The sequence below is a fragment of the Anomalospiza imberbis genome, chromosome 10, assembly GCF_031753505.1.
Source record: "Anomalospiza imberbis isolate Cuckoo-Finch-1a 21T00152 chromosome 10, ASM3175350v1, whole genome shotgun sequence".
NCBI classification, from domain to species: domain Eukaryota; kingdom Metazoa; phylum Chordata; class Aves; order Passeriformes; family Viduidae; genus Anomalospiza; species Anomalospiza imberbis.
Genome location: NC_089690.1, coordinates 12,326,462 through 12,347,201, shown reverse-complemented (window position 1 = coordinate 12,347,201; position 20,740 = coordinate 12,326,462). Strand labels below are relative to the sequence as shown.

At 57.5% G+C, this 20,740-nt stretch overlaps 2 protein-coding genes across 2 annotated transcripts; both read left to right on the top strand.

Moving 5' to 3' along the window:
* The first annotated feature begins 3,642 nt into the window (after positions 1 to 3,642).
* LRRC15 (leucine rich repeat containing 15) lies at positions 3,643 to 13,600 on the top strand. Its single transcript, XM_068200082.1, has 5 exons — positions 3,643 to 3,805; positions 4,811 to 4,855; positions 6,420 to 8,164; positions 10,632 to 10,871; positions 11,777 to 13,600. The coding sequence occupies exons 3-5, from the start codon at positions 6,425 to 6,427 to the stop codon at positions 13,400 to 13,402; spliced, it is 3,606 nt and encodes a 1,201-aa protein (XP_068056183.1). The 5' UTR covers positions 3,643 to 3,805; positions 4,811 to 4,855; positions 6,420 to 6,424; the 3' UTR covers positions 13,403 to 13,600.
* A 132-nt stretch (positions 13,601 to 13,732) lies between these two features.
* LOC137479953 (TLR4 interactor with leucine rich repeats-like) lies at positions 13,733 to 20,054 on the top strand. The gene is made up of 2 exons (XM_068200705.1): positions 13,733 to 15,383; positions 16,836 to 20,054. Exons 1-2 carry the CDS (start codon positions 15,343 to 15,345, stop codon positions 19,504 to 19,506), a joined length of 2,712 nt encoding a protein of 903 aa, XP_068056806.1. The 5' UTR covers positions 13,733 to 15,342; the 3' UTR covers positions 19,507 to 20,054.
* Positions 20,055 to 20,740: the final 686 nt, after the last annotated feature.

Genomic DNA, 20,740 nt, shown 5'->3' with positions numbered 1-20,740 from the left:
GCACTGCCTGTGAAATGCAGTTCAGTCCTCCAATGCACAGCAGCAAGATCAGAGCCTGCACCTCAGATCTTTCTGTCCTGATGTCAAAGAGAAGTAGGGTGATGGCAGATGTGCTTGGAGAAGGCCCCCAGTGGTGTTCTGTGGTTCAGGAGTGCATGCAGCTGCTGGCTGCAAGGCAGGAGCCCTGGGAGCCTCTGCCTGACGTTATGGAGCATTGGCTGTGTCTTCTCTAGGCCTCCAACCAACACAGCTTGCCTAGGGCTGCTGATTTGGCAGCCCTGATAATATGATAGCATTTCCTAGGGATGTCAGAAGAACTGGGAGGAGATGCAGCCCAAGGCATGTTCCCACTGGACAAGACCATGACTTTACAGATTCATAGTGAGCAGAAGGCCTGAAGCTCCTGCTTTGTCCCAGCCAGGGACAAAACAGGGAGGTGTTATGCTTCCATTTTTGTAGCCAAAATCTGGGTTTATACTCACCTGTGGGTGTTTGTGGGTGGATAAGCCCTGGCATAGTCTCTTACTTGGGCCAAGGGGAGTGAGTCACTACAGGGTGGGAGCTTCTGTTCCAGCAGCACCCGGACCCATCCACCACTGGGCTCAGCCCTTGTGCTATTGCTGCTGTAGGACTGGCATGCCAGACTTCCAGCTGTGCCTTTGTGTCTCTCTGCATGGAAAAAGCTCAGGGCAGAGAGCCAGTGATGGCTGGCAGCAGCTCTGCAGTCTGCTGTTCACTCCTCTGCTGGCTTCTCCTGGGAAGAAATGAGGCCCCCTTCCCCCTTCGTGTGTTGGGAAGAGGTTCCTGGGACACTTCGTGGTGCCAGAGGTAGCTTTGCAGAGATGGAGCTGATCCAGGAAACATTTCTCAGTGTATGAGCCCCATGCCTCCCGCTCCAGCTGGTCCTTCCCCCTTTCCCAGGCACGTCGGACAAGCTCTTTCCGCTTCGGATTATCTCTGCAGGCGGACTTGGCCGCGGGCCCCGCATTCCTTCCAGCCTAGCGCTGCCCTGAGCCTGGGCCAAGCCCTGCGTGCTGCTGCTATCGCTCGGGCCAGGGCTGAGCCTGGAGGAGTCGGTTCTGCTGCTGGGGTGAGCCCCACTGGAGCCTGAGATGCCATTTTCCTTGAGCTCCGGGAGGCTTGTGGTGGGTCTGGGGCTGCTGCTTGGATGGAGGTCAGCCTGATGGCCGTCCCTGCTAACCGTCCTCGATGGACCAAAGCTGCTGCTGCTCCCCCCGAGTTCCCACTTTGCAAAAGCACTTTCCCAGGGAAGGCAGGGCACGTCCCCATCCCTTGGGACAGATGATGGCATGAGCAGTGAGGCAGCCCTGGCCCTGCATTCCGCAAGCAGGGAGGGATAAATGTCACTATGGCTGGATCGCTGGCCCTATGGAGGAACTCTTTCATTTGGGCTCCTCAAAAGATTAGAATGGGCCCGTGGTGAGGCAGGGGCTGCTGGTGCTTCTCTAAGGGTGGAGGTGGCCCCAGCACCAGTTCCTGAGAGACTAATGCCCCTTCCTTCACCCCTCAGCGGTGGCGTGAACCTGTGGCTCCTGCTGCAGGCCTCAGGCCCAGAGGTGTTCGCCTGTGCTGGAACACGGCGAGGACTCCCTCTGTGGCCCCTAGCCCAGCCCTCCACCCTGCTCCTCTGCTTCAGCAGTGTTTGGCCCTGAGCCTGGGACCAGCTGGGCTCTCCGTGCACCAGGGGCCACCGGGGTGGGGGGTTCACAGCAGGGTGGGCACTTTGCAGCAGCACAGAGTACCTGGGGGTCCCTGCACTGCACTGCAGGGAGCAGCAGCCCATGGGCTGAGCCCACCCTGCCCAGGCTGCCAGCTCAGGCAGGAGCTGGAGGTGTGCAGGGGCTGAGGGGGGAGCTGCGTCTGCACGGCGTGGGTGAGTATGCTCAGCTGCTTGGCAGATGAGCAATGTGCTCTCCCAGCCAAGCCCACAAGCTGCTAATTTTAGCGATTACATGAATTTTTCCAAGCAGTCTCGAGTCCCTTGGTGATTCAGAGCCACTCAGCTTTGCTGCATCCGCCACCCTGGCCGTGGGGATGTCCTGGAGATGTGCCAGCATGGACAGACAGACACGGGACCGTCCTGCTGTCCTGTAGCAAGGCACACAGCTCCAGCAATAAGTGACACTGCTGTTCTGGGGCTCCAGCGTCTCCTTGAAGGTGCAGGGATACAACAGTGATTCCACACTAGCCAAGGCTTGGTCAGGGGGGCTTCAGCCTCTGGCTGGTGCAGCTGGAGGTGGGAAAGGTTCAGGCAATGCTGAACCTGGGGCTTTCCGGCAGCCTGAGACCCACTCCTTCCAGCTCTGTGTGAGTTCCTGGCTACGTGGAACAGCCTCTCCTTGCAAAATGCTAATCTCACCCTCAATCCCATCTGTTTGCTGTCTCAGGAGCTGCCTCTCCCCTCCAGATGTGCGGGGTGGGTACGGGCTGCTGTCCCAAGCAGGGTGAGGGTGCTCTCACACCCTCTGTTCCTCTCCCTTGTAAGTAGCCTGGGGCAACCTCCCATGTGCTCACCTCCGGGAGTGGCTGCTGAAGTGGCTCACACGCTGTGCCATTTGTTGCTCAACCCTGCTTTATTTTTAGCGATGTCTTGAAAACAATCATCTTTTCCGGACGGAAGCCAGAGGCAGTTTCCTGAGGCCTGGGTAGAGGCAGACGGGTTTTTGTCAGGGCTGTTACCTGGACTGCTCTGAAACTTTGCATCGTGGTAGGGACCATAATCTGATGACCCCCTGTGTTGGGGCAGGGTGTTTGAGGTAACCCATCACTGCATCCCTGTCCACCCTGGGGCAGCACTGCTTGGAAGGAGATGAGTCCCACATTCCTCTGATGAGCTGGGCTTGGGGCAGTGGTTTGTCGGAAGTGCTGAGGTTTGGTTTCTGTGTTGCCTCGCTGAAAAGCTGTGAGCTTCTGGATGAGTCAGAGTGGGCAGAAGCCCAGCAGCACTGGCAGTGGGCAGACAGAGCCACGATAAGGCTGTGAGTGCCCCGCTCTCGTGCCAGGGCTGCAGGGAGCAGGCAGCTCCCAGTCCCAGTGCCTGACCTCCAGCTGCAGTGCTGTCACAGAAGTGGAGAGATTGTTTTGGGAAATGTGGTTCTGGGAAGCTGCTGTGTCACTAGAGTGTGAACTAAAGCACGTGGTGCGTGGTGTTTTCAAAATGCCCATTCTGTGCCCAAATGCCTGGGTTTTGCCCCATAGCAGGCAGGAAGCATGGCCAGGAGTAGTTTCAGCCTCTGCACTCACTTTCCAGACAGAGGATCCACAGCCATCCAGCATGTGCTATGGCAGATGGGCCTCTCATGCGATGTGACATCATGGTGGCTGTGGCCTCCAGCTGAGGTCCCACTCCCTACCATGTTCCCACGATCCCCGTCTCCTTCCTTTGAGACTGTCTGGGAACTCTGCTCTCCATCCCTGCAGTTTGCTGTTTGTCCTGGTCTGGTCCCCTCTCTGAACAGAGCAGCTGTCCCTTCCGCTGCCCTGCACGCTCCCAGCCCTCCCAGCATGACACATTTCCTCCCCCTTCTCTGGCAGCAGCCCCACGCTGTTCCCATCCCGAGCAGCTCCTCAGTGCCACCGGAGCCTGAGCAGAAGTTGCTGCAATCGATGGAGGGGTGGGACGGGATTAGAGGCAGGCAGGGAAGTTCCAGCTGCCCTGTGCCTAGCAAGGGACCACAGTGGCTCTCCAGGAAGCCCCAAGGGGCCACGTACGCTGATGGTCCTTAGCTGCTTCCTCCCAAATATCCGTTCCCGGTAGCTGCTGGACTGGGACTGCCCGGAGGAGGTGGACGAGGTGGGGAGACCTGGGCTGGGTGATGGGACCCAAGGGCACCCCAGTGCATCCGTGTGTGCTGGAGGGGACAGGGGAGGGGTGGCAGCAGGTGCCCCTGAAAAAGTCGATGGATGCTTTCCAAACACCCCTGGGTACCAGGCTCCATCACCTGTGTGTCAGGACTGCTGAGGGGGCAGAGCAGGGGCAGCCACTGGGAGACAGCTGTTGTGCTGCTCTGGGGCTCCAGGGATGCCTGCAGTGGGGGTTCCTTGGCACCAAGGTGTTCCTCAGGGTTTGTGGGCAATGCTCTGGCTTACTGAGGGCTCTCTGAAGCAGCCTGGCCCGTGGCTGGCACCCACACAGCTGCTGACCCTGGCACAGCTCTCGCTTCCTGGCAGTGCTGGTTGTGGTGCCCACAGGACAGAGCCCTCAGTGGGTGCTCATGGGTTTGTGGCCCCTCGGCATCTGTGGCTATGGGGGGAATGAGAGCTGTGACCTGGGCAGGGTCAGTGTGCCAGGGGTCTGCCTGCACTGGTGGCCCTGGGCTGGGGCACAGCCAGAGGTCCTGACACTTACAGGAGCCATAGATGGGGAAACAAGAGCTGTGCCTGTGCCAAGGAAGTGCCATGGAGCAGCCCTGGTGTGAACTCGTGCCAGGGAAGGACAGGGTTGTGCCTGGGGGTCCAGCTTTGCTTGTCTGCCCCCATGGGTCAGTGGCTGTGTCCCACTGGGTTCCAGGGGGACTCCGAGGGCCAAGCCACTGCCTGGGCACTGGCTGACATGAGCAGCATGTTCACAGGGCCCTCTGCTTGTCTTCTTACAAGAGCACTGGGGTTCAGGAGGGGGAAACCCAAAACTCATCCTTAAAATGCTTGCTCTGCTGAGGAAATAGGAGTTGGAAGCAGCTCTGCTCCAGCGCTTTCCCTAACCCCGCCACTGCCCCTGTGCTGATTCATTGATTTGGACGGGTTATATACTGGGAGGGGAAGAATGAACCACACTCTGCTCTCTTGCCAGCACAGAGCTGTGCTCGCTCGGTGCTCGTGGCTGCAGGACACTCGGGTAAGTCTCCTTCTCCTACTGCCCCTCTGAGTGGACACAGATTCCAGGGACTCACAGGGCAGCTCGGAGGGTTGGTGGTGGAGTGGTGGGATCTGCACATTCAGCACCTTTTTATTTGATGGAGATGTTTATCTTGCAAGGGTTCTCTGAAAACCTCCGAAACTTAGATGCTGTGGGAGCTGAAAGAGTTACATAGGCAATGTATCCCAGACAATGATCAACAGAGAAAATTAAAGGGGGCAAAGTAATATTTTGGGGGGGGACTGATGTTAGGAGCAGTGAGATGCTGAGGGGCTGAGCAGCAGAAAATGTTCAGCCTCTTAGTCTGTAAATTTTTTATCCCTGGAAGAAAAAGAGATATCAGTTGTTTTCAGCTGCCTTTCCTGAAGGTTGCTTCAGTGTGGGTGCTCTCAGTGCTGCCTTACCAAGGAGTGACATAAGCAGGGCTTTTGATGTGCCGAGCTTTTGGGGAAGTTTATAAATGTCTTGCTATAAACATAGCTGTTCTTGGATGCAGATTGTTTCCATATGGGAAACATAAACCACGCTGGCTTGTGCAGGGTTCCTCCCTCCCTGCCTGAGAGCAAGAGTGTTCCCTGTGGGGAGGGCAGGGAGGAGGGCAGGGGCTGTGCCCCAATACCCTGGGTGCCAGCTGGGGCACAGACCCCTGTACTGCCTGAGTCGCCTGTCTGGCTGAGCTGTGGTCAGAGCAGGAGCTGCAGGTTTTCTCCCTCCCTTGTGCCACATGAAGCTGTTAATGGGGGGCTGCTCCATGCCAGCCTGGCACAAGGCTGCTGCTTTAATCTAGGGAGGGAGGAAGCTCACAGGCCAGAGGAGAAGGTGTCCATGGTACCTGTGCTCATGGGGTAATGGAGAGCTTTGCTGGGCACCACCCCTGGGACCAGCCTGCATACACGTGCCCACATCAGACACCCCATTCATGGCAAAAATAGGCCAGGCTGAGACCTCGCTAGGGATGAGTAAACACAGGGCCAGCCTGTACCCAGCCTGTGCTGGGGAGCTGGCAAGGGTCCTGTTGACCAAGGCTCCTGCAGGACTGGGGTTAAAGCATCCCTAGGCACTGCTCTTGGCTTTGCAACAGGAGCTCAGAGCTCAGTGGGTGCTGGGGGGTCTGGGGCAATGCTGGGATCCGCTGCAGGTGCCACGAGCCAGCTCTGGTGAAGGTCTGGGCTCTTTGGTGGTGCCGGGAGGCCAGTGCTGCTGGTAGCAGCTTGCCACACTCTGTAAAACAGGAAACCACACTCCTGGCTGCCAGAGAAGCCAAGAGAGCTGGGACGCCAGGCATGCCACTAATAGCTGTGGTATGGCAGCCAGGCATTGTGGCTTCCAACTCTGTCTTGCTCTGAGCTCCTGCCTGGGCTGAGTCAAGCCTTGCCTGCCCCAGGCCTTGTCTGCCTTTTTCTGCCTCGTTGCCATGCTGGGGGCAGGATGGCCACAACCTTGGGGGATTTTTCCAGGGAGAAAGAAGCACCCATCCCTTGCAGTGGCTCTGGGAGCTGGGAAATTGCAGGGGTTGAACCCCTCTCCTTTGTTTTTTCTGCAGGTCCAATGGAGCAGGGAGGCTGGCAGTGGTGGCTGCTGCTGCTGGTGGGCATCCAGCTGGCCAGTAGCCAGTGCCCAGAGCAGTGCCGGTGTGTCCGTAGTGCCCAGGTGGAGTGCTTTGGTGCCGACATCACCACGGTCCCCAGCCCCATCCCTGCCAACGCCATGACCCTGCAGATCATCAACACGCGCATCGCCGAGCTGGGCGACGCCGCCTTCGGCAACGCCTCCCTGCTGATCGGGCTGCGCGTCGAGAAGAACGTCCTGTCACGCATCAGTCCCGGGGCCTTCCAGAACCTGCCCGACCTGCGCTACCTCAGCCTGGCCAGCAACAAGCTGCAGGAGCTCCCTGTGCAGGTCTTTGAGCCTCTGGACAAGCTGGAGTCTCTGCTCCTCTCCAGCAACCAGATCCTCCAGGTTGAGCCTTCCCACTTCGCCCATCTGAGCAACCTCAAGGAGCTGCAGCTGCACGGGAACAACCTGAAGGAGCTGCAGGAGGGGGTGTTTGACCAGCTGACCAGCCTTACCAAGCTCAACCTGGCCAGGAACAACATCGACCGCCTGCCGCCCCGGGCCTTCGAGCGGCTGGCGCGGCTGCAGGTGCTGCGGCTCTATGAGAACCGGCTCCGGCACATCCCAGTGGGCACCTTTGATGGGCTGCCAGAGCTGCAGGAACTGGGACTGCACCAGAACCAGCTGGAGATGCTGTCCCCGGAGCTCTTTGTGCACAACACCAACCTGCAGAAGCTCTACCTGTCCAACAACTTCCTCACCACCCTGCCAAGCGGCGTCTTCCTGCCCCTGCACGCTCTCGCCAAGATCACCCTGCATGTCAACCGCCTACGGGACATCTCCCCCAGTGCCTTTGGGCCCATGCCCAACCTACAGGAGCTCTGGCTTTATGAGAATGAGCTCTCCACCCTCCCCACTGCCGTCTTCAGCAACCTCACCCAGCTGCAGCTCCTGGTTCTCAGCAAGAACCGGCTGCGGTCGGTGGCACCGGGGGCTTTCCAGGGCTTGGGGGAGCTGCTGGAGCTGTCGCTGCACTCCAATGCCCTGCGCCGCCTCGATGCCCGGGCACTGGAGGGGATGCCCAAGCTGCAGAACATCTCTCTGCACCATAACCAGCTGCAGGCACTGCCACGGGGCCTCTTCAAGGCCACCCCTGGGCTGCGGCACCTGCAGCTGCACTCCAATGTCCTGGAGTACCTGCCTGCCGGCATTTTCTCCCCGCTGACTGCCCTGCGAGAGGTGAGGCTGCACAACAACTCCTGGCGCTGTGACAAGGGCATCCTGCCCCTGCAGGGCTGGCTGGAGGAGAACCCTCACAAGGTGGGTGAGATACCCCCGCTGTGTGCCCAGCCTCCTGCCCTGCAGGGCATCCCCATTGCTGGGCTGCCACAGGACCAGTTCCTCGACCCCCAGGCCCCCACTACTGCTCCTCATCCCAGCACCCTGCTCCCTGCTGACACCTCTGAGGCAGCATCAGATGATGCCTCAGCAGCAGAAGATGCCTCAGTGGAGCCCCCCACGGGGCTGCCAGCCTTCCCACAGGAGGATGAGGAGGAGAAGAAGGAGGAGGAAGAGAGGGGGCAGTGGGGGCTCACACGCCTGCAGAGTGGCATGGTGGTAGCAGTCATCGTGCTGGTGTGTGTGGCCCTGCTGGCTGCTCTGGTGGCACTGGTGGTCTATGGCTGTAGGAAGAAGAGCCACGTTGTGCTCATGAGGATGAAGGCTCCGAATGAAGCCTGAATATCTGGCAGACCCTGAGGGCAGAGGTGCTTGTGGGGTGAAAGGACATGACAGTGGCTCTGCATCATCTGCCCTTGCTGACTGGGATGGGACAGCATCACCGTGTGTGCTGTGTGTACCACTGTCCTGCCCTGCTTTGCCCTGCCCCTGCTCTGAAGCAGGGCCTTCCCACCAAGTGACCTCCCATGGCTGCCCACTATCCCCAGCCCTTCCTGCCTCCAGTGCAGCCTCTGTGCCCATTCCCTGCCTGTGTCCAGCAGCTGAGGTGTGGGATGCAGAGAGGGACCCCTCGAGCCAGGAGCCACAGCCTGGCCATGATGGTGCTTTACCCCAAATAACAGGACTTCCCCATCCTTCACCTTGCCTCATTCCCTGCAGTGCTGCTGCCCTCATGCTGCCTGCTGCCCTCACCCCTGCCCAGCCCCTCTTCCCCACCTTCTGCCCCCACCATGCCTCCCCCCTTGCCCCTGCCTGGGCAGGCAGTGTGAGCCATCATGCTGGGCCAGGAGCCGGGGGAGCACCTTTGCCCCGGGGGAGCTGCATGTCCTCTGCTGCTCTGTCACTCAGCGGTGCCTGGGCAGGGCTCCCCGAGGGGCTGCGTTGCTGCCAGGCTGGCATGCCCTGAGTGTCTCAGGTGCGTCCCAGTTGCCCTCCCTGCCTGCAGGCAGGGCAGGCTAGAGCACAGCCAGCACCCTCTCCTGCTCCCAGCATCTGCCTGCTTTCCTCGTGCACCTCCAGACAGGAGAGCCATGGGACAGTGTGCTGGCATCAGGGATGGGCAGGAGCAGCCCCCCAGCCCTCACTGCTGACCCTGCTGTGGCTGTGGCCCTACCTGCAGCGCCCTGCCTCAGCCCCACAGGGTGCCAGGGGCTTGCACTGTGAGGGTAGAGGAGTGGGACAATGGGTGTGAAGGTTCTGCAGGGGCTGGGAGAAGCTCCTGTGCTTGTGCTCCTGGACTGCTGGAGCATGTTAGGGCTCCTTCTGCAGCACCCCATTCCTGGTTCTCATTTCCTTAACACCCTCCACCAGTTAGTGAGCAACCTCTGGTCCTGCTCTACTTGACAAAGCTTCTTCATCCTCTTCTTATCCCCTTGAGTGCCCTCCTGTGTGTGCCCAGTCCCCTGCTGGGCGGCAGCCCTTGGCCAGTGGGGATGCTGGCGGCACAGAGTGCTGGCTGCTCTGCAGTTTGCAAATGGGTGCCACACCATCCCTCCTGCATCCAGCTGCCTTCTCCAGCTGTAGCACGACCATGGGGGGATTGAGCTCACCTCCATGTGTGCTGCAGTGGCACCAGGCTGCCTGAGGACTGCTGCTGTGGGACAAGGTGCGTGTTTGGTGTCCACCCTGCAGCGCTGGCTGCTCACAGCACCTCAGCAGCCAGTGCTGGTACAAGCAGCTCCATGCTGGTGCATGTGATGGGTCACCCCTCTGGGCAGAGACCTGCATGGTAACAGGAGACTCACGACTGTGTCACAGGGCTGTTGGGTGCTGATGTGTGACCTTCTCATTAAAGTGCCACTGTCCACTCCAAGTGCCAAGAGCTGTTTATTCACTCCTTTATGGTGGGCAGCGGGGGAATGGCCCAGCGGGGACAAGGCTGCACTTGATTTCCACTCAGAGATTTTTACAGCATTGAGGAAAAGCCTGTATGAGTTGGTAAGGCTGGGAGAGGGTTAGTGGGCTGTGTTTGCAGAACCCTTGCTGGTCCCTGGATTTCAGCCTGGGATGATGGACCAAGGAGGGCTAAGCCATAAAACAGCAGTGGGTGGGCTTTTGGAGAGTGAGCAAGCTTCTCAGCAAGCTTCTCAATAGAGACACTAACTGTCTCCTGCACACTCCACTGCTGGGGTGGTAGGGAGCTTGCTTGGCTCCCTTCAGAGCTGGCTGCCTCTGGATTGTGTCAGCTGTGTTTTTCCATGTGTCACCCTATGCTCCATGAGACTGACTGAGTGCATCCCTCCTCCTGCCCCTGGGGGTGTCTCCATGGCTGCTGCCAGCCCAACCCATGCCAACACAGGCCCTTGCAATGCAGCTTTTATAGTAGTGTGTGCTGCTCCTCCAGGCAGGTTGAAACTCCTAGAGAATTCAGCTGATCCATGGGTCCCTCACCATCCCACTGCTGGCTAGGATACAAAACCCCTGGTGACCACCATGATGGTCCCACAGTGGTCCCCTCCCCAAAGAATCATAAGGTTGGAAAAGACCTCTAACCTCATGTACAACTTTCATCTGCCTTGCTAAGCTGCACCTGGTCACTTCTCTCATGGCAGAGATATTTTGAGCACCATTTCCCAGGGAAATGTAGTGAAGTTCTGGGGCTCTCTTAGGGGGCTTCTGGAAGCAAGTGTGTTGACCTTGGTGTGGCACTGGAGCCCCCTGTGACAGCAGAACCCTGCCACCATCCCTGCACCAGTGGATGTTCTGGGGCCAGAACCCCACTTCCTTGCCAGGATGCTCACAGGCAGCTGCCCCTGGCCTCACCTCGAGTCCCTCTGAGGCCGGGTTATTTTTCAAAGTGCTCCAAGGACACGGGTTGTTGTTGCCGATAAGCAGTGAGGGGCAGCTCCGCCCCAGCAGGAACAGCTTGTCCCTGGCTTCGGCTGGCTTCCCGTCCGCCCAGAAAACACTGTCCCATCTCAGCAAGCAGCATCCCTGCAAATCTGCCACAAGTTCGGTGACCGTCCCCGTGATGCCACACTTGGTAAGTGGTGCCCACACTGCTTGGGTAGTTTGGGGCCCTGGGATGGGTGGGAGCCTCTGTTGGCTCTGGTGAACACAAGCGAGATGGAGGAAAGGAAATGCCAAGCCAGTGCTGCTCTCAAGTGCAGGTGTAAGTCCAGGAGAGCTCCACCGTAGGTGGGCATTTCTCTGGGGTGGGCAATAGAGCAATATCCCCCATCACGAGGCAGCACTGGTATGTATCCCAGCTAGGGAGGGACTGGCAGAGGTCTGGGGGCCACTGCCTCAAAAAGTGCTTCTGTGGGCTGGGAATAGGAATTTGGTCAGGCTGAATATCCCTGCAGCAGGTTGATGCTGCTCTGATTCCTTGTGGAAAAAGAAGTACCCGACAGGCAATTAGAAATACAAGTGGTGGAGCCCACAGCTATTGGCACTGAGCTCAGAGCAGCCCTGCAGGGTTGTCCCCATCACCCAGTGTGTGCAGCACAGCCCTGTGTTTCACATATTCTCCTGCTTTAGAACCTGGCTTTGTGCCTGTGGAGACATCTGATGAGGGTACAGGTTTCCCCCAAGACTTCCACAGACCCACAAAGGTCCCACCTCAGCTGCTGCTCTGCAGGATGTGGCTGCTCACCACCTTTGGTGAGGGTGGCATCACCCCATTTTGTCACAGGGTGGGCTGGGGCCCAAAGTAAAAACCCTGGGGAGATATCTGAGAGGGAAGTGCTCCCCATTCCTGCAAGGGGAGTGCTGAGGAGGTGCTGGCAGCAGGGGCTGGAGGGATGTCCCATGGCCTGGGCAGCTGCCTATGCTGGTGGTGTCTCAGAGGTTAATCTTGATCCTGCTGCATTTCTGGCTGCAGAAGCCCTTTCCCCAGCAGTGTGCCTGCCTGTGGGTGCATGGGCTAAGGCTTGGTTCCTTCTCCAGTGCAGACTGGTGATCTACGTGTTGCTGGGGCTGGGGTCTCTGCTGGTGGGGACATTGTCCCCATCCTGCCCCCCTACCTGCCAGTGCTATGACACCTCCAAAGTCTTCTGCTCAAGTGAGAGGATGCGGAAGATCCCAGAGGGCCTGCCAGGAAGTGCCACCCACCTCTTCTTCGTGGAGACAGCCCTGAGCAGCATCCACAGCGGGGACTTGGGCTCCAGCACCACGCTCACCAAGCTGGTCTTCATCAATAACAACATCCAGGAGCTGGAGGCTGGTGCCTTTCAGGGGCTGCCCAGCCTCACTGAGCTGGAGGTGTCAGGCAACCCCTTGCCAGCTGTCAGCCTCGGGATGCTGGCAGGGTTGACCAGCCTCAGCAAGCTCTCCCTCAGTGCCAACGCCATCCGCACCCTGCAGCCGGGGCTCTTCACTGCGTCTTGCCGCCTGCAGGACCTGAGCTTGTCAGGGAACAGGATGGAGGCACTGCCCCCTGGCATCTTCCACCCACTCCGGCGGCTCCAGGCCCTGGACCTCTCACAGAATGCTCTGGCTGAGCTGCCGGAGGGGCTGCTGGCCCCACTTGTCGCCCTTCGTCTCCTCAAGCTCAGTGACAACCTGCTGGCACGGGTGTCTCCTGGTGCTTTCAGGGCACTTGGCCAGCTGACTGAGCTGCACCTGGATGGCAACCGGCTGGAGGAGCTGCCCTCGGGCATCTTCTCCGGGCTGGGGGCGCTGCGGCGGCTGCAGCTGCAGCACAATGCCCTGGGCAGCCTGGCCCCTGACATCTTCACAGGTCTCCTCAGCCTCACTGTCCTCAGCCTGGAAGGCAACAACCTGGCCACTGTGCCTGCCATCCTGTTCACTGGCACCCCTGGCCTCCTCCACCTCTCGCTGGCTCGCAACCAGCTGGAGACACTGCCCCAGGAGCTCTTTGCTAACCTGTCAGTGCTGGAAACCCTGGAGCTCTCACACAATGCCATAGATCACCTGCCCACTGGAGTTTTCCAGGGGCTGGCAGGGCTGACAGAGCTACAGCTGAGCCACAACAACCTCTCCACACTGCCGACGAGGCTGCTGGCTGGGCTGCCCCTCCTCACCGCCCTGGTGCTGGACCACAACCGCCTGGCCCGCCTGCCCCCGGGGCTCTTCGATGCCAACGAGGAACTGGTGCGTGTGGGGCTGGCTGACAACCCCTGGGTCTGTGACTGCCACCTCTCCTACCTCCTGCGCTGGCTCCAGAGCTTTGCTGAGCCCCTCATCCACGACCAAGCCTTCTGCGCCAATCCAGCTGCTCTCCAGGGCCAGTCCCTGCTGGAGGTCTCCCGCGGGCAGCTGGAGTGCCCAGGAGCACACGGTGTCCCCCCAGAGGGAGGCTGGGCCACAGATGCTCCGGGGCAGTGCACCTACACCAACCCCGAGGGCACCGTAAGCGTGGCCTGCAATGCCACAACCTGCCAGCAGCTGAGCCTTCGCCTCCCGCCTCCCGGGCCGGAGCGCGGCTTGGGGCCGGCGTACCAGCGTGCCTGGGTGCTGCGCTCCCGCTGTGGCACGCTGCAGGTCAGTGTCCTCGTCACAGCACGGAGCGGGAACGAGGCCACATCACCAGGTCTCCCCGCGGCGCCCTAAGGCTTGGGCAGGCGTTTGCTTCTGCTCTGGCAGCCTCCGAACCAGCCTGGGAAACAAACAGCTCTCCGTCTCGCTCTGCTACTGCTGCCATGGTCCCCAGCTGTCACCGAGCTCTCTGCAACAGCTGGCCTGGGGGTATTTATCCTCTCAGCTATGTGTTTCCTGTGTATTTCAAATATAATTAAAATTTATCTATTATTTCTGTGCTACTAGTTCCCATGGCAGAGAGAGGAATCATTCTGTTCTCCCCACCACTGTCTGTGTGTCTGGGAGAGACAGTGAAGGTCGATGTGGTACTTTGGGATCTTGTCAGGAGCTGTGCATGGTGTGGCATAGTGCAGGTGCCCGGTGGTGAGTAGGTGCCACTCTGGCATTCTCATGGTGTGCTCGTGTCTGCCTGCTGCAGCCACCTTCCCTTGGCACTGCAGAGACAAGAGAGGCCCAGCTGCAGCCTGGCAAAACCTGAGGACACGGATTTATGGTGTCCAGGGGAGGTGTGGGTGAGTGCTGCTGGTTGCCCAGCAAGGGGCATGAGCTGCATGGTTGCAGGGTGAGCTCCAGCCCAGGTGTGCACAGGCAGGTCCCACCCCTACCCTGTCAGGGCTTGGTCTGCAGCCCTGCAGCCTGAAAATGGAAAGTGGCAAGTTTCACGTAAATGAGAGGAAGAACTCTGCTGTGAGAGTGAGTGGAACAGGTTGCCCAGAGAGGTTGTAGAGTCTCCTTCTCTGAATACACTCAAAAGCCATCTGAACAGAGCCATGGATACCCAGGGAACCTTACTTCAGCGGGGAGGTTGGACTAGATGACTTCCAGTGGTCCCTTCCAACCTCTCCCATCCTGGGATTCTGATTCTGTGACCTGTGGAGATGAGGCACAAAGTCCCAGCAGTGCTGCCCACCGGGAGGTGACAGGTAAGGCGTGTGCTCCCCTGGGAGGGCGAGCGTGGGCCTGTCCGTGTGTGTCTGTCCGTGCCCGCGAGTGTCTGTGAGTGTCCCCGTGTCTGTCTGTCCGTGCATGGCGGTGCGGCGGTGCTGCGGCACCATCTCGTGGCCATCGGGACCGGGCTCCGCGGGCCCGGCAGAGCCGGGGGAGCGCCAGTGCGGACATGGATGCGTACGATGTTGGCGTCGGAAAGGGGTAAGGCTGTTGAAAATGTGCAGTAGTTTGTTTTTAAATTTGCCAAGAAACGTGCAATGAAACCCAGCAAGCAGAAGCCGAGCTTTTACAGGAGCAGGTGAAAATGGAAGAAGTTTAAATGCAATCAGTGCAATTACCCATTGGGAAGTAACACATATCCTCTCAGTTTGTCTTTGCCTCAAAATAAGCATCCCACAGGATGTCCTGCACTAGCCAGGGGCCCTGGTGTCACCATGGGAGGGTCTTTGGCTTGCACTGGGGTGCAGCACACAACACTAGGGTCAGCAAGGTGTGGAGCTGTGCGGCTGAGCACAGAGCCCGTGTGTTGTTGTATCTGTCGAGCCATAAATGTTTCATTGTTTATAAGCATTAAGAAAGGCTTCGGAACTGCACTTTTAGCTACATAAGGCAAATCCTGAGGAATGAAACAGCTGTCTGTTGTGTCGATGGGGGTAGTGTTTGTGAAACTGGTGAGCTACCCTGCTGGAGATATGGGACCACAGAGACCATTGCCTGCAAACAGGCTGGCCTGGAGATCTTCAGCTTTCCCTGGATGTGACGAGTCAAGTGGTGCCAGCAGATAACGCCTGGGGAGTACGTGACTGCGTCCCCTCCAAGGGGTTTCTGCTGTGGCCTCCTGCACTGGGGGCGCAGCTCCTCTGCTGGCTCCCCGGCTGTCCCTTATCTCCCCACACACACTTGTGTCCTGACCTCACGTGAAACTAAGCCCCGTGCCTGGGACGTGGATAAAGAGCTGGCCAGGTGATGAGACCCCCATCCGGTGTCCTCACTCCTCGCATGACATGGCTCCGGTGGCTGAACTCATTTACAAGTGCTCAGCCAAGTAAGTGATGCAACATGCTTCTTTTTTGCTCTTTAAAATGTGCTGGGAGGGGCGGTGTGGAGGGCTGTTGGTTGTTTCCCTGCAGCAAGGAGCAGGGAAGGCTTCAGTGCCATGAGCTGGGACCATCTCTCCATGACTCTGCCTGGCTGGAGTGGGGGACAAGCACGGGACCACAGTGAGGGTTTTAAAAGGGTTTTGGGGTTTTCAAAACTGTCTATTTCCATCCCCACACACTCAGATGTTTCCACATTTCACGCACTGCACTGTCCCTGCAGCAGAAGTAAAGCAGGCACTTCTACAGCCACAGCCCCAGCTCTTCCACCTGGGGAGAGGATGAGCAGGGATCAGCAGTGGCTTCTGCCCAACCAATGCCACCTCCCATCCATTTCCCTTCAAACCCAGTGGCTTTCATCTCCTGTATTTGCTGATGTCTCAACATTCTTTAAAAAATATCTTTTCATAGCAGATTTACCCTCCCAGAATAAGTTTTTTTTGTATGGCCAGCTTTGATGGTCACCCAAGAAGAAACTCATACCTCTTTTACCTGCTCCCACACAGGGCTGTGAATTAAAAATTGGAAATATGGTCCCAGTGAGGCGCTCATGGCAGTTAAACCCCAGTTAATGTCTTAGCTGAGTGTTTCCGAATGCTTCCATGGAAGAAGTGGGCTCTACTAGTAGGTGTGCATCAGTGATTTCCCTTCCTACCTGCAAGGTCAGAGCCCCAAATGTTAGGTGTTAAAGAGTTCATCTGTGGACATTCCAAGGTTTAATGAGCCTTGCTGTAAAGCTTGGTTGCTGTTCACAGGTTAACTATTTCTGTCTGTCAGAGCTGCATGACCAAGGCCAAAATATGGTACAATTAGCAAGAATCCTGAAAAAAGAGGTGCTTAGAAACCATGTTTTAAATCAGCCCCCTGAACTGAGAGAAACAGCAATGAAATAGCAAGTCTACTCAGCACAGTGTGGAAATTCTAAACACACAGGGTCCTCTGGTCTTGGCTGGCTCCTGGGAGCCTTGCTGATCCCTCATTAGCAAGTGCAGAGCTGGCTGCTTCTGTTGTTGCATGAATGGGCTGTTGCCCTGCTGACTAACTGGACCCACTGGGGCAGCACTAATGGGCAGCAGCACTTTGCCTTCTTCACCCAGGCAGACTGAGCCTACAGTTCGAACATGTGAGAAGAAGGGCCAGGGAACAGACTGTCCAGCCCTTGTCCCTCCTGGAGCATCTTGCTGGCATGCTTTCTCTCTCCATCCCTTGGTAACAAAAGCAGTGAACTCGTTTAAATGCAGTGTATGTTTACTTGTCCAGTCTCTGTTTCTCATGAAATGAGTCATGGTATGTGAATAGAAGAGTCCTGAGAGCTGAACAACAGTGTGATACCACAGTTCATGAGCTGTGGACAGAGATGTCTTGTTCTTCATAACTGATTTTTGAATTTTCTTTCCCAGGACAATGTACCAGCATTTCCTTTTCCTTTTCCTCCTTTCCTTCAATACCCATGAATGCCAAGATCAAATCCTGGGTGAAGATCCATATGAAACGCCCAAAGACTACCAGGAGGTCTACAGAGGGACAAAAAATGATGTCAAAGAGATCCCAAAGATTGCAAAGCCCTTTGTTTCTGAGATGATCTTTGTGCAAACCAGCATCACTTCCATAAGTAAAGGTGCCTTCAGGTACATGCCCAACCTGATCAAGATTTTGTTCATTGGCAACAAGATCAAGACTGTTGAACCTGGAGCCTTTGATAATTTGGACAACTTGAGGGACTTGGACATCTCTGGTGCCTCATTAGAAAAACTATCTGTGGGCACTTTCCAAAACCTCCGAAGTTTACAGAGGCTGGAGCTGAGAGACAGCCAGCTCAGATCCATCCCCAAAGGCCTGTTTGATGGTCTGGAAAGTTTGGGAGAGCTCTCCCTGCACATCAATGAAATCCCTTCTCTTCCAGAAGGCATTTTTGATTCTCTTGTCAATCTAACTTTTTTGGACCTGTCTAGAAACAGGATCACAACTCTTCCTGTGAATGCCTTTAGCAAACTCACCCAGCTGCAAGTCCTCCGGCTGTATGAGAATGAGTTGCAGGACCTCCCAGAGGGACTGCTAGACAGTCAGCTGGAGCTGCTGGAGCTCAGCCTCCAGAGGAACAGGCTCAGGACACTGCCACCCATGGTTCTGAGGAGCCTGCCTCACCTGGAGAAACTCCTCTTGGACAACAACCTCATCAGGGTTCTCCCACCTCAGGGCTTTTTTGGTTTAAACAAACTGAAGTTGCTGACTCTGGGCTCAAACCATATTATGGAGCTCCCCTGCTGCCTTTTTGACACCATGCCACATTTGCGGGAGCTGGATCTGAGCAGGAACAGTTTGGCCACACTCCCAGAGGGCATCTTTGTCAACCTCACATCCCTTGGCAAACTCATCTTGTCCCACAACCAGCTATCAGCCCTGCCAAGAGGGGTTTTCACTGGCCTCAGCAAGCTCTTGGACCTCCAGCTGGACACAAATCAACTCTTTGCTCTAGATGAAGAGGTCTTTGCTTCTCTCCCAAATCTAAAAACCCTCAACCTTCGAAAGAACCAGCTGGAGAGTGTTCCCCAAGGGCTCCTAGACCCTCTGAAGAAGCTCAGCTCAGTGTATCTGAGTGGTAACCCGTGGAGATGTGACTGCAACCTCTGTTACCTGCACCACTGGATCCTGGGCAACACGGAGAAGGTCAAATTGTCCACCCAAGTCTCCTGCAAGAGCCCACCCCACCTGGCAGGGCAAGCAGTAACATTGCTGAGGGATGAACACCTGATTTGCCCAGGTACTCTGCCATTTGACTCCACACCGTCACAAAGGACGTCAAGATTCCTGTCACGTGGAGCCATGTCCACAGCAGCACCAACCATGCTGTCATTGGCATCCTTTCCCATCAGGACACTGCCAACCACTCTTTCACCTGTGATCACCTCTGCTGTGTTGCCAACCATGCCAATGGAGGCTGCCTTCACCACTCTGTCACCAGCCAAGCCATCTGAGGTCTTTGTCACCATCCCACCACCACCTGTGCTGCAGAAGGCCTTCAGCGCCAGCCCATCAACAACCAATAAGCCCAAGACCTCCACCACCACACCATCAACAAACAGTGTGATGAAGTCCTTCATCACCACCCCATCACCAACTGTGCTGCCAGAGACCTCCATCACCACCCCATCACCAACCAGTGTGCCCAGGTCCTTCATCACCACACCATCACCAACTGTGCCACCAAAAGCCTTCATCAGCACCTCATCACCAGCTGTGCTGTCAGTCACCTCCATTACCACCTCATCACCAATTGTGCTGCCAAAGGCTTCCACTGCCACACCATCATCATCAGCTGAGATGCCCAAGGCTTCCATCACCACCCCATCATCAGTTGTTTCATCTTCAGCCATCGTAAGGCTACAGTCTCCGGGGGCCACCCACCCAGAACCTGTGCCACCCACTCCAGCTTCTGCCACCACACAGGTGCCAACAAGCTCGCTGGCAGCCACCACCAGACAAGAGCCTCCTGCTCTCTCAGTGCCCAGGGAGAGGCCAGTCACCATCCCACAGGGAGCACCCATAACCCCCCTTGTCTCAGTCTCCTCTGTGGCTCTCTGGCCATTCCCCAGGACTGCTGCTCTGGGCACAGTCCCACTGGCCTCACATTCACCATCACACCATGCTCCCACACCAGGCAGGGAATGGGGCTATTCCACCACGTTTGACTTGTCCACAGCTGGTGCCCAGCCCACCCCCACTGCTCCCCAACAGACTCCTGCCCTGGCAGGCACTGTCCTGCTCCCAACGCCTCCCATCCCCACACTATCAGACAGCATGAGCCCCTCTCCAGCCTCCCCACCCCTGACCCCCAGCCGCCATCGTGCCTGGGGCTGGTCCCTGTGGACCAGCCCATGGCAGTGCCAGGTGTCCCTGGCCTTGGGGCTGGCTCTGCTGGCACTGCAGGCAGCCTGCACGCTGCTGGGGGGGGTGGTCGCCTTTCTTCTTCACCAGGACACCCGCCACCACCCCGGCCTACCTGTGAGGCTGCTGAGCCTTCAGGCTCTGGCCACTCCGGGGACCCCTGAGCCAGCCCTGGCACCACCGTGAGCTTTGCTGCCCCTGTATGACCTGGGTTGTGCCAGTCGTCCTCTTTTGGGGTTTGCAGCCGTGCTGGCCGCAGGGTGCGCTGTCCCTGGGATGGGGGTCCCGGCACCCAGGCCGATCTCAGTGTAGGGGGTCGCAGCAGCAAGGCTGTTTTGGGATCCTGGCGATGCTGGGAGCCTGCAAGCCCTTGCGCGGTGTCCCTGCCTGACGGCCCTTCTGCCAAGGGACACTAGATGGCATCCCGACACAGGCAGTGGCTGCCACGGCCACCGAAAGCCGGAGCCTCCGCACCCGCCGGCCGGGACCCCGCCGCACCGCGGTCAGGAGCCATGGAGGGTCAGGAGCCCCTACCCGGATCTTCTCCCATCCCTGGAAGGTGCTTGCAGTCCTTGGAGAAAGATATCACAAGGCTTCCTGCCCCGCACCTGTCTTCTTCCCTGTGCCACGTTACAGGATGTGTCCGTGTCTGTACCACCCTCACTCTCAGACCTCTTCCCCTCTCCCTCTCCCTTTCCTCCTCCCTGATATTAAAGCTTCCTCTGCATGTCTGATGGGCTGGTGAGAAGACTGTTTTCATCCTGGGGCCTTTCTTGCCGTGACCTGCTGTGGGGCATTCCTGTTGCTTGCTGGAGTGTGGGGCCCCCAGTCAGTGCTGTGGTAGGACCAGGGCTGACCCTCCACAGGCAGTGGCACTGTCAGCTTTTCTTCCCACTCTTAAATCTCATGTCCTCCAAAACCCCTTTGTGGTGCTGCCTGCCCAGTCCCTCTGGAAGATTCATGTTTCAGCATGGCTGGCCATGTGCTTCTTTACCATAACCTCACCTGGTGCTGAGCCCCGGCTGCAGGATGGGAGCCGGTCTCTTGGGAAACTTGGCAGGAGGGGTTGATGAGAGCCTTCACCCCTGCAGTCATGGGCTCCTGCCAGGCCTAGGGAAGTGCCAAACTTAAACAAAAGTGGCTGCTCCTCTGTGGTTTCTGCCATCACATAAAGTGTTGAAACCTTTTCTGGGAAGCTTTATTTAAGGAGAATTTGAGCTGATGAATGCAGGGGTTGTTCCCTTGGTTTGGGTCTCTAGATACCTTTTTTTTTTTTTGCTCTAGGTTCAGAGCTGCTTTTGCCCTGTGCAAGGTAAACTGTTCCCAAATTTGATCACAGTTTCTACAGGGTTGCAGGTGCCTGTCTTCAACCCCTTGCCATTGCTGCTGGCGCCTGCTCCATCTTCTCCTGCCTTTGGGT